The sequence below is a fragment of the Colletotrichum costaricense genome (assembly GCF_030867565.1).
Source record: "Colletotrichum costaricense strain IMI 309622 chromosome Unknown Scaffold_20.1, whole genome shotgun sequence".
In the NCBI taxonomy this organism is placed as follows: Eukaryota; Fungi; Ascomycota; class Sordariomycetes; order Glomerellales; family Glomerellaceae; genus Colletotrichum; species Colletotrichum costaricense.
This window is the reverse complement of record NW_026848249.1, coordinates 821860-849134: the sequence shown is the minus strand read 5'-3', so window position 1 is coordinate 849134 and position 27275 is coordinate 821860. Positions and strand designations below refer to the sequence as shown.

General features: G+C 54.4%; 6 protein-coding genes across 6 annotated transcripts; 2 read left to right on the top strand and 4 right to left on the bottom strand.

Moving 5' to 3' along the window:
• Nucleotides 1–501: 501 nt before the first annotated feature.
• On the bottom strand, nucleotides 502–1226 carry CCOS01_14454 (uncharacterized protein; the record flags this gene model as incomplete). Its single annotated transcript, XM_060462598.1, has 3 exons — nucleotides 502–720; nucleotides 836–901; nucleotides 1167–1226. Coding segments are annotated over 3 exons (345 nt in total), but the record flags the coding sequence as incomplete, so codon positions are not given.
• A 1401-nt stretch (nucleotides 1227–2627) lies between these two features.
• Nucleotides 2628–4862, bottom strand: CCOS01_14453 (uncharacterized protein; the record flags this gene model as incomplete). The annotated part of the gene is made up of 1 exon (XM_060462597.1): nucleotides 2628–4862. One exon carries the CDS (start codon nucleotides 4860–4862, stop codon nucleotides 2628–2630), a length of 2235 nt encoding a protein of 744 aa, XP_060307082.1.
• Nucleotides 4863–7719: 2857 nt separating this feature from the next.
• On the bottom strand, nucleotides 7720–9647 carry CCOS01_14452 (uncharacterized protein; the record flags this gene model as incomplete). Its single annotated transcript, XM_060462596.1, has 3 exons — nucleotides 7720–8834; nucleotides 8916–9035; nucleotides 9131–9647. The coding sequence occupies 3 exons, from the start codon at nucleotides 9645–9647 to the stop codon at nucleotides 7720–7722; spliced, it is 1752 nt and encodes a 583-aa protein (XP_060307081.1).
• Nucleotides 9648–11397: 1750 nt separating this feature from the next.
• On the bottom strand, nucleotides 11398–16572 carry CCOS01_14451 (CNH domain-containing protein; the record flags this gene model as incomplete). Its single annotated transcript, XM_060462595.1, has 3 exons — nucleotides 11398–12372; nucleotides 12424–13089; nucleotides 13141–16572. The coding sequence occupies 3 exons, from the start codon at nucleotides 16570–16572 to the stop codon at nucleotides 11398–11400; spliced, it is 5073 nt and encodes a 1690-aa protein (XP_060307080.1).
• A 4921-nt stretch (nucleotides 16573–21493) lies between these two features.
• CCOS01_14450 (superoxide dismutase) lies at nucleotides 21494–22505 on the top strand (the record flags this gene model as incomplete). Its single annotated transcript, XM_060462594.1, has 4 exons — nucleotides 21494–21506; nucleotides 21912–22091; nucleotides 22179–22427; nucleotides 22483–22505. The coding sequence occupies 4 exons, from the start codon at nucleotides 21494–21496 to the stop codon at nucleotides 22503–22505; spliced, it is 465 nt and encodes a 154-aa protein (XP_060307079.1).
• Nucleotides 22506–23805: 1300 nt separating this feature from the next.
• On the top strand, nucleotides 23806–26466 carry CCOS01_14449 (tudor domain-containing protein; the record flags this gene model as incomplete). The annotated part of the gene is made up of 1 exon (XM_060462593.1): nucleotides 23806–26466. One exon carries the CDS (start codon nucleotides 23806–23808, stop codon nucleotides 26464–26466), a length of 2661 nt encoding a protein of 886 aa, XP_060307078.1.
• Nucleotides 26467–27275: the final 809 nt, after the last annotated feature.

Below are 27275 nucleotides of genomic sequence, written 5' to 3'. Positions count from 1 at the left end.
CAAGCCAACGGGCGTTCCCTTCGCTTTGTCCTTTGGCTAGTTGGGACGACGGAGATGCCCAGGCTTACGAAATCTAGACTGGTCCCGGCCGAAAGACCAATGTTTTACGTCTTCAGAGAAGCTGTCATTCGGATTCCAACGTCAGCAGAGCTTCTAATTCCGGGGTTCGACGCCAGCCAAACGACAAAACAACTGGATTCTGCAAGAACAGAGCCCCCTAGTGTTTGGCATGTCAGTTCCATTGTTCAGCATGGGTTTGAGGCATGGATCGGCACCCGTTACCAGTCAACCGCCATTCAGAATCATAAAGGTCTGATCAAAACGGTTTGAATATGAGTTGTCGAGGCTAAGAGGCTGTTGCGTATTTGCATATTACTTGACCAACCATGAGCATACTGTTGCCGGTGCTTCCAAGACCCCCGCAGAGCCAAGCAATCGAGAGCTTACTGTGGAAGAACGCCCTTCAAGAATGAAGGCCGATGAGCTTCTGGCCAGTGCCGATCACTTTCGGGTTTCCCGCATCGGCCAATCCACCTGCAGCTTGGACGGCATCAATGGGCCCTCCGTCACATCACCGCCATTCGATCGTCTGGTCTGCCCGCCCCTTGGTTCGAATGGCTTTGAGAGGCGCTTGGCGCTGTCCTCACCGAGCATCTGCGAGTTGCCTGATCTTGCCTGCTTCCACCCATTCGACTTGAACCCTATGGTCACAAGATCTGTCTAACATGGTAAGGCAGGCTAAGTCGGAAGATTGATTCGCGAAAATGGAGTAAAGGAATACAAGCCATCACCGAAACGCATGGGTACTGAGGCGGTTGACGCGCGAACCACTCACGGCGGCACTCTGAACAAAGACAAGCGCTGAAGCGGCCTCCTGAAGCTGCCTTTGGAATTCCGGTGTCTACCACAGTGTGGTCCAGCCACATCCCATGTCCGATGAATGGGCCTCGAAACGCCGTCAGACCATTTCCCCCCAAGCTCCGGGCCGCAACATAAAGCCATGAACGCCTCTGCACACACTTCCGGATCACCGGGAAGATGGGGACAGCGTGAGCACGGCCGGGGGTCCTGGCCCGGTTTGGGCCGGCCAAGTGTGCCTTTTCAACGCCGAGGTTGCCTTTTGCTATCGCCGGCACCCTGGCTTTGCTCAACAGCCGGATACTTACTGTCGGCTCAGCGATAACCTCGGGACGCTTGTTTCGTTCCTTGACGCAGACATTATCTCCATCTCCGCACAGGTGACATTTGTCAGATGACTTTCTGGGCGTAGGGAAGGGGAAAAAATGAAGTTATTCATTTGCCAGATCATCTGCCGGAGACTCCTAAGATACTGACTCGGGTTGAGCCCACCTTACACGGATCATATCCGCACCCTCGGAACTTGAGATGAACTTTGCGGCATGCGGTGCACAGGAAGGAAAAGAGAGTTTTCATTTTGCCCTCATTTCCGTCGGGCAACGACTTGATGAGGGATTATGGCCTTGGCATAAGGTGCTCGGCGTTCACCTTATAGAGAGAGAACCATGCCCACCCCGAGTCCAACGTCGAACTTGAGTCTTTTTTTTTTCTGAGGCCGCTTCCTTGACTTCCGTAGGACCTCGGCCTCTGCCTGGGATGGCCCTACCTTCCCCATGGACCCTGCGTCTTGGGTACCGCGTGAACTCGGCGCGACTTACAAGCAAGGCACGAAAGTTTAAGATGCTATCGCTGATAAGAAGGGGTTATGTCATTCCGCAATGATCTTGGGTTTGTTGTCGATGACATCATGTCAGGGTCTTGAGCATCAATCCTCCTGATGGGCCTCCCGATTCCTGTTCGTCTGCGCTGGTCTATTACATGATTGTATCACCAAAGATGGTATTCTGATGGTTATAGATATTATAGTTTATATATCCAGTTCGGTTTCCCCCGAGGCAAATGGGGATAGCCATCGTCTATGTCGCACTGAATGGATCCCAGCAGATGCAAAGGGTTGGTTCAGTGATACATCAGATTTGCATTTCCTCGGCCGCCCACCGCCAGGCCAAAACCCAAAACGATATTCGCTTTGGACGCAACCTGTCGCGTCAGATCCTGAGTCGCGTGCGTGGCTTCCACTGAGCATCCCATCCTGGTGAGTTCGACGTCACTTCACGCAAGCGCGCGTCTCGCTCGGTCCAACGGCCCCGCGCCACCGGGGTAGAGTTTGTGTGTCTTAACACCAAGAAGCACCCAGCGGCTACAACTTCATCGTCGCCTCATGTCTATGAACAACTTGTCTTCAGCGAAGCGTCGCTCGTTCTCCCGTCGAATTAACAGAAATGTCTACGAGATGTGTTGCATCATGGACACATTTTGTTGATTGTGTTGTTTTCCATCATGGTGGTTCGGGGTGAAAATGGTTGTTCTAGCAGCTTGGTGGCAGTGAATGTCGCATATCCCATGTTCGCATGTGTTCACATATGTTCACACGGAGTCGGCACGTTGGGCAGCTCATCGCCCTACCCAGCTATATTCTTCTCGCAAGACCCCTCAGAACTTTCAAGATGGACGAGTGACCCCTTGGCTCTGTTGCGATGATTGAGAATGCGCGTATGTTGCTACACACTTGTTAGTCTCGTGGCCAACAAAGAAACACCCCAGGCAGGTTACACACGCTGAGAGGGAGCATAGCTCTGCTGCTGTGTGTAGTACTGCTGCTGCTGCTGCTGCGCCGGGTATCCCGTTGCTGTCTGCGGTCGGTTCGGATACTGATTATTCTGGTTTTGGTTCTGGTAGTTCTGGTTCTGATTGTGAAGGTTCTGATTTTGATTCTGAGGGTTCTGGTTCTGATACCAGTTGTAGGGCGGCCGGTAGTATTTATTGTCCTGAAGGTAGGGCGTGATGGTCTGGTCTACGAGCTCGGTCGTCTTGGTGAGAAGCTTCCGTGCCGTGGCACTGCTGAAGAGGCGCGATTCGGATTTCGGCGGCGGGGCCTGGTAGTTTGGCCGGGTCGGGGGAGGAGGTCCAGCATAGGGCGTGAGGGCGCCAAAGCCCGACTGCGGTGTACCCGGCATGGGCGGGGAGTTGCGAGGCGGGAGTGGCGGCGGTGTCTGCGTCGGCTGCGGTTGGAACTGTTGGCTACCGTTGACGTAGGTCGGCTGGGGGATAGGGGGCGGCATGTTGTAGCCCGTGAACTGCTGTTGGAGGGGAGCAGATTGGGGGCCAACACTGTTTGGAGACCAAGGATACTGCGTCGGCGGTGGGCTCAGGGGTAGTGGTACACCGGTTGGGTTCGGTGATAGGCCTTGGGGAGGTGGCGGTGGAGGGAGCCATTGTGACTGTGTGGGCGATGGTGAAGTGTTCGACAGGTTCATTTGAGACATTGCCTGGGTATATGAAGGTGGAGGAGAGGCGTAGGGTTGGGCCGGTGAGTGCTGAGAAGCCTGGGGGATTCCCTGTGATGTTGATGGTCTCGGTGCCGAGGCTACTGGGCTATGGACCGAAAGATTGGGCGAGGTGGCTTCTTGCTTGGCGTATGAGGGCTGCTGAGGGAAGTAGGAGCTCACGGGGAGAGTTGGCGGTAGAGCAGCCTGAACGAAGACGGGAGACACGGGGGCGGCTTGAGTGTGAGTTGGTTGAGGATGGGGTTGAGACTGCTGCAGCTGTTGCGGCTGTTGCGGTAGTACTGAGGCGCCCGTTGGGGCTGGTGAGAGTCGCGAGGGCGCGAAGGAAGGGGATACCGGTGGCGGGGAGCCAGCGGGACGAATGCCAAAGGGAAGCGTCGGCGGGGCCCCGGTTTGTGTTCCTGGCTGGTGCTGAGGGTGCGAGTCCGGCGTGGGAATAGACGGACCTTCGGCGGGGTACGGAAGCTGCGGTACACTGGCGGCCGGAGCGGCGGGGTTGGCCGGGCTTGGGGTCCGGGAGGGACGATGTTCTGCAGCCGGGGGCGGCGGCCGCGCGAGCTTGAGTGGTGCCGGTTTGAGCTGGGCCGTATCAGGGCTATCCTGCCTTGCCGGCACTGCTGCTGCAAGCTGTAAGGGCTTGGGCGTCACATCATCTACGGTACTATTCGAGGGTCGGCTCCCTTGACCACTAGACTCCTCGGTAGAACCGCTCTTGACGATGCGTAACGGCTTCACCGATAGCTTCTGTTCCTCCGGTGGGACCGATGAGACGTCATCTTTGCTCGGTGAGGGGGAGTCACTGTTGCGAGAGGGGAGATCATCCTCAAGAAAGAACCCCCATGGGTTTGCCTGGATGAGAGGTGGCTGTGGCGGCGGCGGCTGGGCCTTCTCTTCGTCCTTTGGTTGATCCGGGTCGTCTTGTTGAAGTACAGCTGTGGCCGTGGTAGGGGATGCTGGAGGCGGCGATGTTGATGGTGATGGTGCGGTAACGGAGGAGGCAGAGGCTATCCTGTGAGGTTTCCTATGGATCTGGTTTGTAGGCTTGACCGTGACTAAGTCGTCGGCGGGCATCTCGTAGGCAACGGGGCCATGTTGAGCTGTTCCGGCACTCGGCACCGGTGCGGATGTGGTAGCGTTGGGCGATGACGTCGATGGTGATGTCGGTCTCGGGACAGAGGCTGGGACTTCTAGCTCGGCGAGGAATTGCTGCTGGGCGGGGTACCGCTGCTGGTGTTGCTGCTGAGGGGTCTGCTTGCGCTGAGGCGGGTTTGGGGAAGTTGGCCTGGAGGCGTACTGAGGCTGTCGGGGAGGGTTGTAGTATTGCTGTTGCTGCGGTGGTTGGTATGGTTGGAATTGTTGTTGATATTGAGGTTGTGGTTGCGGTTGTGGTTGTTGGGCGTAGTATCGCTGCTGCGGCGGGTAAGGTGAGTGCGCACGCTGTTGCTCTTGCTGTTGTTGCTGATTCGGGGGAGGTCGTTTCCCTTGGCCGGTGCCCATTGTCGCGTCTGGACTTGGCCGGCGCTGCTGCTTCTGCAATCTCATCAAGACAAAGATTTCGATGATGCTGTTGCTGCCCCCTCCTGAGTTTCCCTCCTGCCACTGGTTCTCCTTTTCCCTTGCTTTCTTTCCCGGAGATGCTCGAGTGCTGGATTTGAAGGATCGAGTAAGTAAGTGGAAGAAAGTGAGAAAAGGAAGAACGAAGGATGGTTGGGAAGAAAGAGCCAAGGTTTATTTTTTAGCCTTACAGATTCACCTTGGACACACACTCACACAGCCGCAGCGCCCTCTACTCTTCTCGGCTTAGCTTCTGATGATGCTGGTGCTTGGGTGCTTGGGGTTTAAGCTGTGCAGCTGCGCTGTCATCGCTCGTGTGTGTGTGTGTGTGCAGCCTGGAGATCCTTCTTTGCGCCCCTCCAACCCCTTGGACCACTTCCCAAAACCCCGGTTCAATCGTACCCGTCACGAGCAATGTTAATTTATTGCTGCATCTTTTTCGGGTTCGGACATCAGCCACGGCCGGCCCACCGTTAACTATCCGGTGGGGGAGGAAACTTCGCTATCGCTTAGCTTACTCAAGGGTTTTCGTTCGTCTAGGTACATTACGCAGTATGGAAGATGGAGTATGTCAATTTCAACGGGTTCCCGATGGGCCGATGGAGTTTCAACAAAGAGACGTCAGGGATTTTACACGTAAATGGCAAATGAATATCAGAAAGAAAAAGTCCCCTAGCGCTGCCGTGTGAACCTAGAGCTGGAGCCTAGAACCAACACAGCATCCCCCGGTTGATCCTACTCTGGAGTCTTGGTCCTCTTGGACTCTCCGCCCCTGGTCTCATTCTTATTACCGTTGGAGCATGCATCTCTTATTCTGCTGCCTGTCCGACTGTCACTGTTCTGTACTCCGTAATGAACCCTTGCCCAGCCGCCAAGCTGATAATTGCAAAGAAGGATACGAATGCAGAAAGGGAATATTGAACAATAAAACCCCCAGCTGAACAGTGATCTCAGCATGGAGTGGTAGCCTGGGGGTGATGGGGCACAGAAAGCAAGGCAGGGCTTCTGACCTGCAGGGACGATCTTTCGTATCCAGGTTGTGATTGGTGATTTGTTTTCGCGGCTGTCGTCAAGGGGGGCTGAGCTGAATATCATATATTGATGGTTATGTTTTGCTGTGCAATTGATGATGACTGATGGTGGATGATCGAGGGGGGCTTATGACGGCTTAAGCTTTTACTAAGGCTGTGCTGGACCCTTGGGTTTTGCCTGCGGGTTGAGCCGCGTTTCCGTTCACATATGTCAATGCATGTCACCATCCACGCTTGGATAATGGCGGTTGGCAAAGTCGTCGTCTGCTCGTGTTCATGTGCTGGCGCTCTATAACACAAAGTAACCCATCTAATTAGCAGACATCCCAAGTGGATCCATACATGCCAGAGAAGAGGGCGAGGCATGCAAAATAGAGTACCGAGTATAAAAATATTCAATCCTCCCAACTCAGTTCTACGTTGACAGCAATGTAACTGTTGGTTGCCAACGGTGAGCTAACGGGTGGGGAGCTGCTTGTATTCAATCCGGTTGCGCCGAATCTCTGAGGGAACGGTAAGGATCCGAACAGTGAGGATCTGATGGTTGTCACTAGACGCGAGCTCGGAAGCTACACTCTGCGTCTAGGAACACTATCATCTGTTATTGTAGGGGGAAGACGGGGGGAATGAGCAGGCTCCGTGTTCTTAGTCGTCTCTGGATTGATCGGCGATGACGAACTGAATAGCGATGTAGTTTGGGCTGATTTGTATGCGTTGAACGGCGATGAGGTCTTGTCGAGAAAGACACGAAGCCCATGATTGACCATGTCCCCAATCTCTCTTCATCATCACCAGTGTATTCAGAACCTCTTGATAGGAATAAGTAAGAAGTGCTGGCGGGAGGGCAGCGCTAATTACTACGTAGGCAGGCTACTTTGACCAATCTTCTCAGAACAGCACATTCCTATAGTCCGTTGCACACAACGAAGATACGATTTGTCTTTGTCCCTGAATCCTGAGCAAGTCCAGCGGGGCTATTTTGTCCCGAATCCTGTGAGGAAGTATCACAAACCGCCAGCGCACACAAGACCGCTCAGAAGCCGGTGACCACCGATCGGGTTGCAAGATCGATGAAACTGCTCCACATCAACTGATCTCAAAATTAGTTGACCGGGGTGAGGCCTCGAAGCAGACCCATCGCAGAGCAGCCTTTTCAGAGGCTTTAGCGCGTAAAGTCGTAACTCAAATGCCTACGGCGTAAGAAGGTTACCTAGCCATCGAGGCAGCTACAAAGTCTTGTAGCTGTCAGATTCAGAGTAGCCATGTGCAAAGCGTGGGCTTCATGCCTTTTATCGCCACCGTTCCTTAACGCTTATAGTGCTAGGATTCTAAAAGTCTATGACAAGTTCGTCTTACCACGAGGTTGAGCATGAACCATAGACTTTCTCAAGGGAGGTAGGAATTGGGTACTCAATCTATCATTCTACACTTTAAAATAGAAGCAACATGCGGAAAACAGGTACTGGGATGCTATCGAGCCCTTACTAGTCCATACAAAGCTCGACTCTATTGGAAATCACCTCTTGACCGTGTGGCAAGTTGACCGGCCAGCCCCCAAAAACACTACATCAAAGATAACTTGTGATACTCAAATCACGAGAGGCTTGAGCTGTGTATACCATTTCAAACATTTACCTTGATATCCCGGGAGGTATTCTGCTGTGATATGCGGCTATGCCCACCAAAAATGCTTAGAAAACATATGTACAAAGGAATAACACAACCATAATATGCGTATCAATAACTCTTCCCAACTCCTCCAAACACTGCTAGTCAACCCTCTTCAAGCTCAACTTAAACGGCTTCGGCAACACACTCCCAACCCTCCCATCATCCCCATACGTAAACTCGAAATGATCAAGCCCCTTATAGTTATACGTCGTCCGATCCATCGACAACCACGACACGCACGACGCATTAGGGAAGAAGAACATGTCATCAATCGCATCCCGCTGCTCCGCCGTAAACGTATCAAACAACGCCCTCCACGCCGTGACATTCCCCTCCTCCAACCCCGTGGGATACAACCTCGCCGTCCGCGTCGTGACGGGCGGCAGATCTGTCAGGTTGACTCCCAGGAACACGTACCGGCTCAGATTCGGCACGACGTCGAACCCCTTCATGTACCAGTCCTCCAACAACAGCCCCCATCCGTCGTCCAACGAGATCGTCAGGCTGGAATTGCTCGCCTCGTCCGCATACGTCCCCGCGATCCGCGCCTTGGCCTCGTCCCGCGCCGCCTCGTCGAGGGCGCGGATCAGGGGGGGCAAAAACTCGTTCATCTTGAGCGTGTAGTACGAAAACGCGGCCGCGCTGACTTCCGGCCCGGCAACGAGGATCGACATGGTGATGCCGTGCTCCGGGGCCAGCGCCAGACCGGCGTGGTAGAGCATCAAGTCGCCGCCCTTGGTATACATCTCTACGAGCCTACCGTCCGCCGTGACGTTATCCGACAGAATCCCCTCCCACGGCGCGCCGACGAATTGGCCCGGTGCCGAGGTGAAGACGGACGGCTTGAGCCACCTCCGCGTCTTGGCCGGGCTGAGGAGGCGGTTCTGGAGGACGGCGTCGCCGAAGCGGAGCATGTCGGCCGTGGTGGAGAAGAGGCCGCCGGCCGGGTCCAGGGCGCCGAGGGTGAAGTTGAACCACTCGGTATCGTTGGCCGGGATGAACATTGTCTCGAGGTTCGTAGGGAGTTTACCGTAGGTAGTGTTTCCCATGCCCGCCGGTTCCAGGATAGACTTCAAGAGAACTTCCTCGAAGGGCTTGCCCGTGGCGCCTTCGACTGCCATGCCTACAAGAGTCGTGCCCAGGTTCGAGTAGACGGGTGTTTGGAAGGCTGGGTAGACGGGCGGTCGGCGGTTCTTCATGGCGTCTAGGAATTCTAACGCGTTGTGTTAGGCTCTTGAGGGGACCTCGTGTCCAGAAACTTGGGAACATCGTCGGGTATGGGATAGCCACTTACCCTCTCTGGTGCAACCCTGGCCGCCCAGGAACCCTCCGCACTTGGGCTTCTCCTCCTCAGACACGGGAGGCAAGCCGAGAGACTCCCAATCACCGGGATACGCCGCGCCATCCGTCTGCACTACACTCAAAGTTAGCCAACATGACCCTTCCCAAGGCCGGCAGAGAGGACAGAGAGAGAGAACAGCTCTCTCCCCTTCTCTCGAGTAGACCCACTATCAGCTCCAACACCAGCATAATGCACAGCAGCAGCCTCAACACTAACATCCCGCCAATCCACATACTCAACCTTACTCCTCCCCTCCGTCCCCTCCGCCAACTCGGGAATATACGTCGCCACACTCTCATCCCACCTCACCACATCATCCCTCTGCAGCGCCGCCAGCACGGGAAACACCTTACTCACGCTCGCGAGTCGGTACACCGTATCCCGATCCACCACCTGCGCGCCCTGCGCATCGCGGTCCCGCGGCGTGAAGTGAAAGTCCACCAAGGGCTCCGCGCCCGGCGCCTCAAAGGCCGAGCTGACGCCGATGGAGACGGCCGAGGCGTTGTAGGCCGCCGTCTCGGCTTCCAGGGCCGCGATGAAGGCTGCGACGGCGGCGCGGACGGACGGGTGTGTGCTTGGTGATTTTGCGGCGGGGAGGACGGCGCCGAAGGGGGGGCATTGGTATGGTGTTGCGGTTGCGAGGCCCGCTAGGGTTGTTGCGGCTAAGGGGAGTGAGGGGCGCATTGTAGAATGAGTGTTGGGTTGGTATGTATGCTTGGGATGGTAGGGCTGGTCTTCAAGTCGTGTTAGTTCAGTAGATACATCTCCGGTGTTACACCCAAGTCTTGTGTTCCTAGATAGATACTCACCACTCGTAAGAGATGAAGAATGGGAGTGATGCTTCACTCACTCACTTCGTTCCTACTTCGCGCTCACGGCTCAGGCTCTCCCTCTTCAATCGCGAATTCCAAGAGCATCCATCTTTATATACATACTTCCTAGAAACACGACTTCCCACCCTCCTCTGCGCCGCAGGGCAGCATAGAAAACCCAACACACGCGTTCTAGAAGTTCGCCTGCGTGTGTGTTCCCGACCTTCCGCACCGAGCATGGCGGGCACGGCCAACATAATCCTCCTCGTTTACCATGCACGTCGCCAACGGTTCGCACATAGCACTGCAGCAGGATCTGAACCCTTGGCCGCCGAACCCGGGCTTACCAGCCTTACTTCGACAAAATGGCCCCAAAACCCTACGGAACCCGGGCGTGGGAATGGAACGTCACTTGAACGCCAAGGCTGCTGCTCAGTGTCTCTCCTGACTCTTTGAGGATCTGTTTGCCCCCTCGGGTTCATTTTGACTGAAAAGTCCGTGGTGTCGTAGTGCACAAATGACACAGTATCTTGAAACGTATAAAGTCATAATATTAAAGAGACCTATTGTCTTCTCCAATTCAATGTCATCTTTCCCTCTAGCGGCAGATGTGCCGACTTTGTATGTAAACCTTCATGACCTGGATGAACCAGCCCAAGAACAACACCAAACAATTCATTCTCCATCCCTAACAGACAGACTTGTAGAAACAAGCACCAAGTCCAGCCTCCGAGCAAAGACAAAACCCAGCCGAGCTTCCCACGCACCAGGTTGACAGGTTCACCTTCCCGATAATCTCCCCCCTAACCTGCCCGCGACGCCCGATACTTATGCTGACGACTGACGTACTTATATGCCGCCAAGAAGTCATCCCCCGGCGGCTGCGCAGCCATGTACTTGCACCTACCCGTCTGGGTAAGTACCTAAGCCAAGGTAAGTGACAGGGCAGGTGATTGAAAATAAAAGCAAAAAAAGCGCGTACTTAGTTACTTGTCTCTCAAAGCCAAGTCTCAAAGGTTCTTTTGCTTGTTTATTCAAATGCTTCTGAGCATCTGTAGGTAGATCAATTGTGGTGGCGGGTAATTCCACGTTCGTGTTCACCAACTTGCGTTATCAAGCTTAGCATCCGGGGCAATTTGAGCTGCAAGGTCGAGTCAAGACATCATCACATCGACAAGTGACAGACAGACCACCGTGGAAATCGTCGAATTCCTCCTCTATGGGCATTACACACCCCGAGGCTATATCAGTTGGAAAAAAGGTTTCCCTACTTGAACATCAAACGAGAAAAGAGGAAGAGAGAAAAAAACACCCCGGCCGTGGCCTGGGAAGCAACATGATCCGCCTTGTCCACCGCCGCCATCCCTTTCCAATGCACGCAAAAACCCTCTCATGATTCTTGTTGACCCAAAACGCCTTGCGGTCCGCGCACAACATCATTTCCATATTCGTCCTTGCCAGTCAGGAATCAAATGGCTCTCTGAGCTACTTTTTCCATCCAAAGGTGTGAAATCTGCCAGAAGACATAGACCGCCAGCCCAATCATGGGACGTGTGAAGTATTCCTCTCATCAAATCATGGCATCCCGATGCAGCTCGTCTGATGTGAACCGGTCTATCGCTCTACTTCTCCATATGTCCGTTGTTGAGAAGCATCTCGAGAACGACCTGTACACCGTGTTGTTCTGGGTGACTCATTGAGATCTTGACCGTTCCCTTGGAGTCCTCTCCTGCTGGTGTCTGTCCGCCGAGCCAACTGTTCTGTGATGCAGAGGCATTGCCACCAGTCGGGCCTCTAACGCCAAAGTCGAGGCACCTAACGTCGCGACCGGCGATGATTTGTCTTAGGCGGCCGTTCTCGGCGTTACGCACCTCGACATAGTCTCCATTGAAGAGAAGAAGGTATTGGCCATACATTGTCGCGCTCGTAGCCTTCTTCTGCTTGCCCGAGTACTCCATAATCAAAGTGCGACTCACGTCGCCGTGCTTGTCTACGTAGACAGCACAGTCCTCGTACGCCAGCAAGAACTCTTGATCGTTCAACCTAAACATGCCTAGTGGTCTTTGATCCCGTATCCTGCTTGCAATATTCGCAATGGCGGGCTGCTTCAGGTCCGGGATAGACATTGTCTGCTTCTTGTCGAGGGTGAGCAACTCAAAACCCTTTGCCGTTGATACGGCAATGTAACTCTGGAAGAGATTAAGAGAGTAACATTCCGTCGGGAGATAGAATTCGTCGTAATCGCGGAAGGAGTCGGTGCTGCCTCCCAAGCCCTTGCGGCCACCAAAGATGCGAGGTCTCTTTTCTGATGCTTTTTGGAAAACGGGTTCGAGTACCTTGAAGGTGTTGTGCATGCCTTCCTTCCGCTTGAAGAAAACCAACATGCGCTCCTTCATGCGCGCTGTGGCAAAGAAAGCGACATCCTTTGCTAACCTTTGTGGCGCGCGGCGCGGGTTGTCGTGAGCAGGGGCAGGGAAGTTCGATACTGGGGCGATAACATCGAGGGGGTAAGCGATGAGAGAGCGATCCGCAATAACGAGACAGACGGAAAACTCCTCGAGGACAGCTATTTGTGTCACCCTATTTGTTTGCACACTCTGCAGGCTTATTAGCGATCAGCGATGCCAATTTTGGACTTTTCAACTTACCCTCATCCAGCCGCGGGGATTTGTGGCATCGGAGATGTACACGCCATAGTCTGTTCCGATGGCAACGATCGACTTGCCAAATGCGTTGAAGCCGCAAGCGCAGTTGACCTGGGCTCTGCACACGGGGGCCGGCCCTCTGCCTGGTCCATAGACTTCCTCAATTTCCCGAACAGCGCGGTCGAGAGGGGTGCCGCGGATGGGAACGCCTGGTTGCCTGCCGACAGCTGAAGCCGCATCATAAACGAACGCGCTGTCTGCCAGTACGCGAAGGCGGAATGGTTCGGCATTTTGAGAGAAGAGAGCTTTGGCGTGCCGTGTCTTGGCCTCGATGATCTTCTCGACCCATTCAGCGCGGCTCTGAGCTGATGTAGCATATAGTGTGTATGTCTCGTGGCCCAAGTGCTTGATCTTGAAAGGATAGAGGATCTTGCCCTCAGGATCATTGGACATTGTCGGTGTAAGTCTGGCTGCTGAAGTCGATCCAACCGAGGAGCTTGTTGCGACATGTTCCAGTCCCGGACGCTCAGTGCCGTTGGTAGCAATCCTATTCAACCTTGGGTCTGAACCTGCGCCGCCAGCGCGGGCCAGAGGAGCAGTGATGCCCTTTTGCTTCGAAATGGGGTCATCATTCATGCTGTCGAGGAATAGTAGAGGCATAGGAATGGGCTACAACTGTCAGCATCAATGTTTCCTTAATAATACAATAAAAAAACTCACCTCCTTTGACACGTCATATTTCTTCTCGCCTCTGACGTCTTTTGGACTCACAACCTTTGCTAGGATGAAGTAGTGATCAAATAGCAAGGCATGTGTGTCAACCCATCTGACGCCCTTGGAGCCCATTCTTTGCAGATCGCCCTGCTTGATAAGCTCCCTACCAAGATGGTCGAGGTTGAGGACGGAGTGGAATCCAGGCCTGAGGACGAGCATGGAGTTGAGCTCCATCATTTCGACCTTCTTTTGCATCTCGGCAACCTTCGTGTCACATTCCATCGTGACATTGCGGATTTCGGCGATCGCCCTGGCCAAGTTGGCCTTTTCCTCATCGTCCCGAAGTGTCTTCTTCTCAACCGTTTCTAGCAGCAAAGAGTATCTTTGCAAACGTGTAATGGGGGTCTTGAGGAAATGTTGCCATCCCAAACGTTCGGAGCGCTTGTGTCGCATGACCTGCTCGAGGAAATTGCGGAACAACAGATTTCGGTCAGACTCTTTCCGCACCATGTACTCTGCATACGGGAATTGTGACGCATAGTCGATGTAGATGTCCTTGGCCTTCCGGATCCATTCACGGAAGAGATCGGAGAATCCTGATACCCAGGGACCTTGCTCTTGTTGCCGGTATTTGAGCTGTGCCAGAAGATTGTCCTTGTTGACGAGCTGGACAGCGTCTGCCTTCCCAAAAACGACTTGAAGGAACTTATCGATCTTGTTGGGTGGGATAATGGGAGGCTGGGAGTTCCGTAGGTGGTCTCGGTATAGTACGCGCAGAACCTCGAGCTGGTTGACAAAGTACTCTTCACTGTTGACGATCTCGTGAAGGACGTGCTGACGCTCAATCTCCTTCTTCGGCTTTTCGGCGAGTTCGGCGTCTTGAATCTTATAGTGAACATTCCAATCTGCCGGCTTGACCTCGTCGAGGAGCATATCATCCAAGTTTGCCTTTCTGAGCGTCCTCATGCAATGATGCGAGTAGCAACGTCCAGGCTGGGAGTCGTCGTCGTGCAACTTGGGAGCATAGCAGCCATAGCCCGTCAATTGAGGAAGGACTCCGGATATTGTACCGCTTCCAAACTTGACCCACTCCTCCTCTGGGACAAGAACTCCAGCGTCCAGCATCAGCTGCGAGACGAGAGTACTGAGAAGCTCGGCATCGGCAACATTGATGGTTGGAACCTTTTCGGTGAACAGCTTGAGCAATGCCTCTTCGACAGTTTTCTGCTTCAAATCAGGTTCGCCATCGGCCATTTCGCGAATCCACGCAGCGATTCCACTGAGAGCCCAGGGTTCAGAGCACCTCCTGATATCGCCAGAAGTAAGCTTGGATGGCACAAACTTTCTCTTACGGCCGCTAGGTAGCGTAATCATGTCATATGTCATTGATGACGGAGTATTCGACTCGTAGCCATCATATGGTAGGCCTTGTTGTGCCGCAAGTTGTTGTTGCTGAGTCTGGTAGCGGGCCATCTTCCTCCTCTCCTCTGCAGCATCTGTTCGTGATCGAACAGGGGCTTGTACTTGAGGCGTGTGGCTGTGGCTCGATAGGGAAATAGATCGCTCTGGGAATGGAGAATTGAGTCCGGTAGAGCCTCCTCCATAGTAGTCTGAACCGCCATCGTGCAGTGTCCGCGAGTCGGTGCTGAGCGAGTGGGAGTGGTAGCTGCGAGTTGTCGGGTGAACTGAGAGTAAAGAGCTTGTATCGCTACCCGGACCTGGGGGAAGTGCCGGAAGCGGTCTGTTGGAAAGTCCTGGGTGGTAGTAGAGATCGGGATAGTCCTCCTTGTACGGCGACTCGCTGCCGCTCTGCTTCGAGTGCAGAGATACGTGTTCATCGCCATCATCGAAGCTTAGCCGGTGAGCGGATGGTGCCTGTAGACCGCCAGTGCCGCCGTAGTCGACTTCGGCATCTCGGAAAGCAGGAGCCCTTTCGTAGGCCTCGTGAGAAACATCGTAGTCGTTAGGGTTGGGCAGTGGCCTTGATCCGTCCTGACCTGGTGTTGGGACAACTTCGCTGCCGTACGCCAGATTGCCAGCATATCCACCAGCGAGCGCACCCAAGTCCATCCCGCCATAGTCGGTATCATCGCTCTGTTCTTCGGGTGGTGGTGGAAGAGGGTTCATGTTGACTGGCTCAGGGAAAGCAAATGGCACACTGCTGAATCTCTTGTCGTCCAGCTCCGCCTGCTGCATCGCCAACACCCCGGCAGTTCCCTCAGGGTCGTCATCATCGTCATCATAATCGAAAGTGGGAATTGGAGCCCTGTTGGCCGTCGGCGCGCTCGAGGTTGGTGCCATGCCGGCGGCAGCCAGATCCGAGTTATACCGCCGTAGTCCTTGAAGCTCGTCGTCAGAAAACTGTCCGTTGATGGGCATGGGGCGGTGCCGGCCGCCTAGCTCAGCCTCGATGTCTTGAAGTAGAGAGTCCTGTAGTTGAGCTTGGTCCTCGTCTGTGGGAGTGATGGCGCTCGGGTCCCAGGTGGGCTCTTCCATCGGCCGGCTGGGTAGAGGGGCATTGGTAGGGTGTCTTTGCAAGCCGGGGGAGTGCTGCTGTTGAATCTGCGGAGAAGGAATCGGGGATGCTGCCGAGTCAGACCTGCTGTAAAAGGAAGAGGGATCGGCGTAGTTTGGCCCGACGGGCATCGACGACTGGATCGGGTAGGGTGTCTGCGAGTTGTCCGAAGCGTAAGAAGCTGCCGAGCTGTGACCGTTTATCGGATAGGAGTTGTAGTTGTTGCCGTAGGACTGCGAAAAAGTCGAGTCGTAGGTTGGTGCGGGCGAAGTCGCGGATGGCGCGGAGGGGAAAGTGCCCTGGTATGAGGAGGTAGGCGAGTGGCCGAACCCCTGGGAGGACTGAGGAGCCGTCGGGGAACCGTAGCTTTGGCTGTAGTTGTTGTAGCCTGAGTATGTCGGTTGACGCTGGGGAGCTGTTGTGCTCGCATAGGCAGCCGGGTTATAGGCCGCCGGCTGGTAGCTAGGTTGTGTTGGAGATGTGTATGATGTCGGCGAAGCGGCGGATCCATATCGGCTCGGGGGACCGGGGTGATATGGGAGAGATGTCGATGCCGTCGATGGCGTCCGCGCAAAGGCCTGAGGATTGTAGCTGGAGTGCGAAGAGGTTGGAGGCGAGGAAGCTTGGTACTGGTGTTGGTAACCGGAAAGCGCATTGTTTGTCGAGCCGTAGCTGTGGCGGCCTCCAGAATGGCTTGACGTTGTCGGGCTTGTCAAAAAGAGTTCGTCTTCACCTCTCGAGGCGGACTGCTGATGGCCACGAGCTTGCGCCCGGCTCTGATCGAACATTGCGGCATCATCACCATTGTTGAAACTCGGCCGCCGCCCGAGGTAAGCCGACTGATCTTGCGACTGGTCGGGTGTGGGGTATTGTACTGGGGGGATATGGCCATAACGGCGCTGACCGTCGCCGCGGAAAGACATATCGATCGCGCAGAACGAGGACAACGTCGGCGTGACTAGGTGTGAAAATCTGTCCCTGGGGCAAGCTGCTGCGTCGTCGACCTAAGCAGAATGCCGGGTTGTGCTTGATTGCATCTGTCTGTAGCGAGCTCGATGGGACAGTTGGTCGCTATACGGTGCGGGTTCGTTGTTCGCGGGTTCGTCTATACATGCGCCAGAGAGAGTGTTGTTGTATGTTGAGCGATGCTGTCGGATGATGGTAAGTTGTACAGTTGTTTGTCCGGATGGTCGCGGGGTGAGCCTCGCGGGTGGTGCTGTTGTGCGGCGCAGGCGGGCCTGGTAGTAGGACTGACGTCTTTCGGGCTACCCTCTGGGCAGTGATGTGCGGCGACGTTAAGTTGGAGAAGGTCGTCGGGCTGATGTAGCCTAGGACTGACAGGCACAAGGCGACCGTCGCGCGGCAAACGGGGGCGTTGAACAGTCGAAAGGGCGTCAGGTTGTGAAAAGAGCGGTGCGACCTTGAAGACAAATACAAATGCCCAGCGAAAATAAGGGTCGGTTGCTGTCAGAAGGGCTCTCGGCCAGTTCACTGGGTTGGATGGCGAGGAAGAGGTGAAGCAGTGAAGCAACAAATAACACGGTGCGACACGGTGCGTCTGCCTGGCGGCGAGAGCGAAAACCAAGCCACAAGAACGGGGCTGGAGAGTCGTCACAGGAGTCCAGTCGCAAGGTCAGAATCGTCGGGGTTGGCCTGCGGCTGGCGGTGGTGCAGTGCAGGCAGGGCAGCGTAATCTTGCGAATCCTGAAGTGAATGTCCGAGGCTCTCTCCCAGGATAGTGCTGGTCCTTCTGAGGTCTTTGCTTCCTTTCTTTCCGTCTCTCGTAACCCCTCTCGCTGTGTCTGTCTTCGTAGACCAGGAAGTCGAGTCGCACGTAGTTCCGCGTTCGTCGTGTGTGCGCTTTTGCCGTCTCCCTCGATGTCTGACCCCGTGGGAGTATGCGGGGTGGGCGACCGTGTGGGAAATTTCCGTTGACGACCGGCCGACTGTACTCTTTTCCCAAGTCAGACGACGAGGAGCGATGATTTCGTGTCGGTCGCTTTCAAGTGTGAGGTATGCAGAAGAAGAGAGACAACATACATCACTCTCTGTGTTCGCTAATAATGAATTGAGGCCCAGGATCGGTAAAGGTCAGGTTAAAAGGGTAATAAGGTTCCTGGTGAGGAGTTATGGGTGCAGGTATGGGCGCGGCGCTGGGACCAAAATATGAGGCACCAACAGGAACAAACTGCCCAGAAAAGGAATTAAGCCAGGTACCTAGCAATCCGTCCGTCATGTGTTGCGAAAAGGGCCCAGGTGAAGAAGAAATTGAAGCTGGGCCGAGAGAGTCTTGGCTTGGCCGCACCACAATGAACTGGGACGGACAGGATGGGGAAGATGAGCGAGGACGTTGGACTGGATCAATTGGGTGGGAGAGGTACCTCCACTGCTAATCAGTGGTGGAAAGGTACTTTGTCCACGAGTAGCTTCCCACGAGCATCGAGGTGTGGGCTGGGCTGGGCTGCCGCTGACTTGGCTGATACGTCCAATTAAGGTACGAGTACGAATACCTTACTGTACGTACCGTACTTCTTTCCAGGGCTTCTTCTACCTACCTACCTATGCATCGCTCTTTCCCAAATATCTTGGAATGCACTGCACAGTGAGATACCTCTCTCTCAAACAGAGACGAAGGAAGGGACACTGGAGAAGGCGGCAGGACCGGGGATGAGAATTAAAGGTGAGGGCGACTCTCAGACACTGAGGACCGTGTGTTTAGTCGCCGTCTGATGTTCTCAGTCTAACTTCCCATCAGCTTTACTTTCGATCCGGTCCCAGATGAACACAATGGCCCAGTCTCAAAGTCAATGCTGAATTGGCTCAAGTACGTGTGATTTTCGACTGACCAAATATTACTCCGTATCCCGTACAGAGTACCAACAGGATGGACAAGCTGGAACAGCACTCGGGGGCTGCGAGCCAATGGCCGACGCTGATCTGTTTCGTTTCCTACCTTGCGACATTCACCCCTTCTTCACCACCGAATACCACCTTACCACCTCACCACCACTTTCTCGCCAGTTCAGGCTCGTTTCGCATTCTTTTGGCGTTTGCTATTGTTTTCACTGCTGACAACCTGCCTGACAGACGATGAGCACGGAGTACGGGGTGTTGGAGACACAAGGCTTCAGTAACTGATCACTCAGGTCTCTTATAGGTCCTCATATGATCCCAGTAGCGGCCCATCATGTCGGCTCCCCTACATTAACCACCTCCTTCTTTCAGTCTCGTATTTCGACTAACCGCACACTTGGGCTGCAGGACGGTTGGATGGCCCTGTCCAAAACCTGGCCGCACGGAAAATTCCTACAATTCGGGGTCCCTGCCGGGTGGATATTAATCTGCTAGCGAACCCCATTCTCGTATATTCTCCCACAACGTCCGACAGGGGGAAATGTGTTGCGCGGCCCGCGGGAGATCCAGCTTCATCAGTCGTCGTTTTGGAAACGAAAAAAAAAAAAGCAAATGCTGGTTATGCCCGACCTACCCGCAATGCTTTTTTATGTCTCCTCTCTCGATACACTTTTCTGTTCCCCATCACACAGAGATGCACTCGAACACATTTGGGGAGGGATATGCTATTTGGAAATCCGAAATTCGATCTGCTGAAACCCCCCTCGCCGACCCCAGACTGAGGTTTTGCTGGAGTTCCCTTGTGCCCAATACCATACTTCCGCAAGCATGGCAAGGTGAATGTCAACTATTACACACCACGTGTCCCACCGGGATCGCTGCCGTTGCTGCTAACCCGCGCGTCGCGTATCCTTGGCCTGCCTATCTCCTGGATGTCTCACTCAGTTGGCAGCCCCATCATAGTCGGAAACGAGATGCCACTTGGAGCAGTGTCTCTCTCAACAACTTTGCGTGCTCGTATCGTACGCCAGCCAGCCGTTCTGTAGTACAGCATGGCGAAGGAACCCCCATACAGCTGGGTTACTCGACTCATTACTACCAAGTACAAAAAGCGACCGTACTGTGTAAGCTCTGATCCGTAGGGCTGACTGCATCTGGAGAGCGCGGCGCCATGGGATTGGTCTCCGCAGCCGTCAGCATTCCCTAGCCGTCGAATTGCCTATCTTGACTGGTCGAATGGTTCAGACTTATGCAGGAGGCATGGCGGGCACCCCTTGTGCTTCAAGTTTGTTCCAGCTGGTCACTTTCGCCCGTCTTTGGGACTCTGGCTTCATTGCTCGACATATACGACTGCAGCTGGTTCCGAACCAGCCGGCACTGGCTGTTAGGCGGACGTCGCTTTGGGTAATAATACCTGATAGTAGAGCTCCAGCCATGTGCCGAGGTTGACCACAGGTTCCAGGGATGATGACAGTTGACATACCTATACGGACTCACTCGACGATGTTACAGACGTTCATAATCGCCTGCAACACCGGCGGAGCATCGTAGAGCAGATTGTGATTGATGATCATTCAGGTCTGTCAGATTTGAATGTTTCGTATTCGACAATTTTATGATCATCGCGGTGCAGTCATGATGTCAAAGAAGTTGTCCGCAAGAGATGCCTCGAAACGGACCCGCCAGCTATATGGCCAGAGCTCCATGCTAGCGTTGATGATAACATATAGCGCATGATGGATAATGGCTGAAGCTCTCGACGGCACCTAAACTCTATCGACCAAATCTGACTATAAGGTAGTGGCACGGTACCGAGTCGGCCATCAACAAAGACCAGTTTCTGGATACTCTCGGCTGCCTCCCGTATCATGACCAAGATGCCGTACTGTGGCTGATTACTTGCGAGTTACAGGCCGGGACCGAATGATGAAGAGGCTCCGATATCTACGGTATACCAAAGCCACTCCCGGCACTTTCGGACAATGAGGTGCGCTGTGTTGCTGACGGCGCCGCTGACTCTGCAGCAGCCATTCGCCGAGTTCCCCGCTGTTCAAGCCACGGTTGAAAGGGCTTTCTTGTGACATGTCAATCGTGGCGCTGGCGCGCGCTACCTATATCCAAGAGACGGCAGGCCGAGCATCGGCCTTCTTCCACCTCATTCTCGACGGCGTGTCCCAAGACGAAACTGGCAGGATCAAGAATACGGCAACAACTTCCATTGTTGATTGCCCGCAATCGCAGTACCTTTTCCTTCACCATTGCATTGCACCATTCGTTTATTTGTAAGCATCCCGGGGGACTGCGAGACAAGCAGCCAACCAGAAGCTCAACCCGAATCCACCTGGACCAAGATGACGGCGATGAGATAATGCTGGAGCGGGGCAGCAGCTTCCCCCACCATCCAAGCGCAAGCTGGGCGTGACAGCGTGTGTGGTGTTGGCCATTCACCGGGATTTGGACCACGGCATAATACCTGCTAGAATCGGAGAGGAGGGGTAAGGTAGATGCCGGACTTTAGGGGAAATTCCAGCGGGCGAGAAGACGAACAACCCTGCCGTGTTTGCTGCTTTCCAGCGGTTCTCTGACGGAAGACAGGGCGAGGCGAGGCGAGCTGCTGTACCTCGGAATTCCGAATTGTGCCTTTTCCTGCTACCTTAAGGTACCTTACGGAAATATCACGTCTCGTTCCTCATTGGGCGTCCGCAGAGTTCGTGCAAGCCGGCCGTCGGTGCCCGCCCCTTTCCATTCGCAGTGAGGGATCCATCTTGAGTGAGGTGTTGAGTCTGCGTGTGTGTCTCTTCTCTTCCCCAGTGTTCCCCCGTCTGAGCTGGCCCGTCTCAGAGACTCCATAAGGTACTTTCCCCTTCTTCCCCTCTTTGCACCTTGAACCTTCATCATTTCCCTTCTCCTCAACATCTGCTACGTGAACAACCACACCCGCAAAACAACAAAACCAATTCCAACCCAAAGTACCACAAAAAATCATTCAAAATGGTCAAGGCTGGTAAGTGTCACTCTTTATATACACGGGAACCAACCTTCCTCGTCGGCCTAGTGCAGAGCCGCAGAGCCGGGGATGGAGGGGTAACGCAGGCCGACCATCCAATTTTGCGCTGGATTGAGCGGGTTTTGGAACGACGTGGGAGAGAGCAAACACCCTGATGGCTCAGCGACGTGCCTACGACTGGGAACCAGCTTGTCGTTGGCCAATCTTCAAGCTCGATCGACTCCATCCTCGTGTTCCTTGCGCCGTCTGCTGTCGATCCGTTTGGTTCGAATTCAGATGGTTCCCGTCGTTCCCGTCGTGGAGAAAGCCAAGGGTAGAAAAGGCTGTCCTCGAAGGGGGGTAGGAAAGGGGGGGCGCTTTATCAAGATGAGGATGAAGCAGTTCGCTAACCTTGGTTCCCAGTCGCTGTCGTCCGTGGTGACTCCAAGGTCACCGGCTCCGTTGTCTTCGAGCAGGAGTCCGAGTCCGCTCCCACCACCATTACCTGGGACATCACCGGTAACGACGCCAACGCCAAGCGTGGCATGCACATCCACACCTTTGGTGACAACACCAACGGCTGCACCTCCGCCGGCCCTCACTGTAAGTATCCTTAGGAGACGAGTCTGAAGGAACGCCATCAGTTGGTGGGAAGCAAGGTAAACAAGAGCTGACCACGGAACGCTGCAGTCAACCCTCACAACAAGACTCACGGCGCCCCCGAGGACGCGAACCGCCACGTCGGTGACCTTGGCAACATCGAGACCGATGGCCAGGGTAACTCCAAGGGCACCGTCACCGACAAGCACGTCAAGCTGATCGGCCCCGAGAGCGTCATCGGCCGCACGGTCGTTGTCCACGGCGGCACCGACGACCTCGGCAAGGGTGACAACGAGGAGTCCCTCAAGACTGGCAACGCCGGCCCCCGTCCCGCCTGCGGTATGTAAAACTATCGCCTCCTAACGAAGAGGAAGAAACTAATGATCAATTGCAGGTGTCATTGGTATCTCCAACTAAGCTCTGTGCCCGGATAGCTACTGTCTTGGGACGGATTGCCATCTAAGGTGGGGGTTGTCAAGCTCTTGATATGCTTCATTTCACAATGCTCGCTGGCTGTATTGAAGGCAGCTGAAAATTGATAGTAGAAGCCTTCAACCGTAGTATGGCATCTACAAAAAGTAATACAAAAAAATCACCGTAAATTGCATCTCTGAATTGGCATGGTGAATAGCATCAAAACTGAAGCTAAATGCTGAATGTCCAGCGGGAGTTGCGGGGCTGGTCCTTGCACTGTGAGGGGTAGGATATGACGTGAACGCTGCCAATACTGGCATGATGGTGTCTTTTCCTTAGTAACAGTTGCAACAAGACATCACTCGGACACTTTGAATATCTCAGAGACCAGAAATTCTAAGCAACAATTCGAAGTAGTATAGAGACACTGAGAGTCATAGATACTCAGCAATTTGATTCTCATGAATCAATCGTTCAATGCTTGCTTATACAGGACTGAAAGTCAAGTGACGCATTGTTGTTGTCCAAGGGGGAAGCTGTCCTTAGCAACCAAAACCGCAAGTGCAGCACCTTACATAAGGTAGCTGTAACCCCGCTCTCGCTTAAGGGCTCCCGCCACTGCTACTGGCCACCGGCGAGCTGCTACCCCTGCCTCCGTGTGGACTGTGGTCCCTGAACTCCTTTCCCCACACTTGCTTGCTCGAGACCGGGCGAAATTGAGGCAAGCTGTCAAAAAGGCGGTACGACTGTCGAACGTTTGAATCGAACAATCGCCTTTCGCTACTACTCCTTTCCAACACAACTCTCCCCCTCCCTCTCTCCCCCGATAACCATCTCTACATCCTCTCTCTCCGTTTTCCTTACCAAACCCCTTCTCATTGACCGGTACGTTTTGCTGTTTTTCCCTTCTTCAAAATGGCCCCTGGTTATTTGGACATTGAGCTTTCCTCTGCAGGGAGGGCGGCAAGCTGATGCTTCTACCCGGGGGGAACTGCACCTATCCATGCGCTTCTCAGACAGCCTCACCTGAACACAATGGCTTTGTCTTTGATGTAATTGTGCACTGGCAGTCACAGTCATCTTGGAAAGCTTTATTGTGACTTCAATCGGAGCTGTCAATTGCAGTTCATGGTTCCTTTCCAATGCTTGGAGCTCATTGCTTCAGAATGTCTGAGACGCCATGCCGGCACGAGACACACAACGGTCACCGCAAATAGCTTGGGATGGGCAGCATGCTAACTATCCATGGATCTCTATAGTATATCTTCTCAATAGCATCCGGTCACTCCTTGATTCACCCATCATGTCGAAGCCCTTTTTCGCCAAGGTCAAGAGCGTGCTTAGCGGCGATACCCTCGTCTTGACCGCTCCCAACAACCCCAGAGCCGAAAAGACCTTTTCCCTCGCATACGTCACGGCTCCTCGCCTGAACAAGGAAGGCGATGAACCATTCGCTTTCCAGTCAAGAGAATACCTCAGAGAACTTGTCGTTGGTAAGCAGATCCAATGCACAGTAGCTTACACTGTACCTTCCGGTCGCGAGTTCGGCACTGCTCTGCTCTCCAAGGATGGCCCTTCTCTCCCCGATGAAGCTATCAAGGCCGGATGGCTCAAGGTCAGAGAAGAGGCTGGCCGCAAGGATGATGATGAGGCTACTACTCAGCGTCTCGACAACTTGCGCCAACTCGAGACCGAAGCCAAGAATGCCGGCAAGGGTCTCTGGTCTGGCACTGGCGGCAACATTCAAGTCCAGAATGACCTTGGCGGCCCTCAATTCATGAACGAATGGAAGGGAAAGACTGTCGACGGCATTGTCGAGCGTGTTCTGAGCGGTGACCGTCTTCTTGTGCGACTGCTCCTTTCGGATAAGAAGCACGTGCAGGTCATGACACTCCTTGCTGGAGTCCGTACGCCTACCACCGAGCGAACGATACAGTCTACCGGCCAGACTCAGGCTGCTGAAGAGTTTGGAAACGAGGCCAAGGCTTTTGTTGAGGAGAGACTGCTCCAGCGCCGCGTAAAGGTTGATATCGTTGGCGCCAGCGCTCAAGGACAGCTGGTGGCAGCCATCATCCACCCCAACGGCAACAAGAACATTGCCGAGTTCCTCCTTACCGAGGGTCTCGCCAGATGCAACGACTTCCACTCCACCATGCTCGGCGAGAAGATGGCCAGCCTCCGTGGTGCTGAGAAGACGGCCCAGGGCAAGAAGCTGCGCATCCACCAGCACCACGTTGCCAAGGCTGACGGCGCCTCCTCCGACATGATTGTCGCAAAGATTATCGGCGCAGACACCATCATTGTTCGCAACAAGGCTGGTGACAAGGAGCAGAGAGTCAACTTCAGCAGTATCCGCGGCCCTCGCACCAATGAGGCGTCAGAAGCCCCCTACAAGGAAGAGGCCAAGGAATTCCTGCGCAAGAAGATTATCGGCAAGCATGTCAAGATTAGCATCGACGGCTCCAAGCCTGCTACCGACGGCTACGAGGCTCGCGAGGTTGCCACAGTCACGGAGAAGGGCAAGAACGTTGGTCTCGAGCTGGTTGAGGCTGGTTACGCGACTGTCATCCGTCACCGCAAGGATGATACTGACCGCTCTCCAAACTACGACGAGCTCCTCGCTGCCCAGGAGAAGGCCAAGGAAGAGAAGAAGGGTATCTGGTCTGGCAAGGCTCCCAAGATTAAGCAATATGCCGATGCTTCCGAGTCTCTGCAAAAGGCCAAGATCCAGCTCGGCACTCTGTCGAGGCAAAAGAAGGTGCCCGCTATTGTTGATTTCGTCAAGTCTGGCTCTCGCTTCACCATCCTGATTCCCCGTGAGGGTGTCAAGCTGACGTTGGTATTGGGTGGCATCCGTGCTCCTCGTGCCCCCGGCCGTGGAGGCGACAACGGTGAGGAGTTTGGCCAGGAGGCTATTGACCTTGCCAGCCGCCGCTGCAACCAGCGTGACGTTGAGGTCGACATTTACGACATTGACAAGGTTGGAGGTTTCATCGGTGACTTGTACATCAACCGTGAGAACGTCGCCAAGTTGCTCGTCGAGGAGGGTCTGGCATCTGTGCACCGCTATTCTGCCGAGAAGTCTGGCAACGCCACCGAGCTGCTTGCGGCTGAGAAGAAGGCCAAGGAGGGCCGCAAGGGACTGTGGCACAGCTGGGACCCGTCTCAGGAGGAGGAAGAGGAGGCTGAGGCCGTCGAGACGACCAATGATACCCCCGAGGCGTACGAGAACAAGCCCAAGGATTACCGCGATGTTGTTATTACCAACATTGACGGCAACGGAAAGATCAAGATCCAGGAAATTGGCAAGGGCACTGCTGCTTTGACGACCCTCATGAACGACTTCAAGAAGTTCCACCTCAACTCGGCAAACAGCAAGCCTATCGGCGATGCGCCCAAAGCCGGTGACTTTGTCGCCGCCAAGTTCTCTGCCGACGGAGAGTGGTACAGAGGCCGCATTCGCTCCAACGATCGCGCAGCCAAGGTTGCTGAGGTTGTCTACATCGACTACGGTAACACGGAGAAGCAGCCCTGGTCCAAGCTGAGACCTTTGGATCAGCCTCAATTCACCACACAGAAGCTCAAGGCTCAGGCAATTGACGCCTCGCTTTCATTCCTTCAACTGCCCACTGCGCCCGAGTACTTCTCGGAATCCATCGGCTTCATTGCTGAGTTGACCGAGGGTAAGGAGTTGGTTGCCAGCTTCGACTTTGTCGACACCAAGGAGGGCGTTAGCTACATCACCCTCTTTGACTACAACGCGAGCGACAAGAAGCCGGGCCCGAACGACTCGATCAACAAGGAGATCGTCGCCAACGGTCAGGCCATGGTGCCCAAGAAGCTCAAGGCGTGGGAGCGCAGCGGCCAACACGCCGCTTACCTGAAGCACCTGAAGGAGGTTGAGGCCAAGGCTAAGGAGGAGCGCCTCGGCATGTGGGAGTACGGCGATATCACTGAGGACTAAATGCATTGGATGGGGCATTGGGAGGAACAGTTCTTGGGAGGGTGGCGGCGGTTTTAGGAAAACACAAAAGTCACTACATAATTCACAGTAGCCTTGCATGAATCAATAGACCATTTGAGGTCTTGCCGAATTGTACTTTTCTTGTCTCTCGCAAAGCGTAAGAATAAGGGAGGATGTCTCGTGATGCTGTTCAAAAAAGCGTGGAGTTGATATGTCGCGATGTTGGCAACAGCTTCCTCGGAATTACGTAATGGAGGGGTTCCAACTTCCCGGTGCCGTGGTGGGTTTTGGTCGGGATCGTCGGCCGGTCGGCTCAAAGAGTTCCAGGCCTTGTCTTTTGAGATTCTCCCAGGCGAGGAGAGGAGAGAGCACTGGGCGAGTCCCGAGTCCCGAGCGGGAAGAGGCACCCCAAGAAGGGCTCCGTTTTCTTTGAGGACGCTATGCCCGCCAATAGTGCGCTTAGAATGGAACCTCACGGGAAACTGGATGCGCTGGCTTGGCCGCTCTCCGCGAGATGGCGAGGGCGAGCCTAGCCGGTCGTCTGGCGAGGGATGGTGGGATGTGAAAGTAGGCGGTGGAAGGTCAGAGAATACCGGGGACCGGAGTTTCCTGATTCGAAGTGGGGGTCATCCTATGGGTTCAAGAGGGCGACTTCGGGGGAGAGTCCGGGCTGGCCGCTGGTTCATTGGTGGCTGGCGGCTTCGAGCTCGTCGGACATTGGCGCGGAAGTGAGGGAACTGGACGGCGGTAAAATACGATGCCTGGATCCCACGATAACGAGCTTTTGCCCATTGAAGTTTCCATTTCTC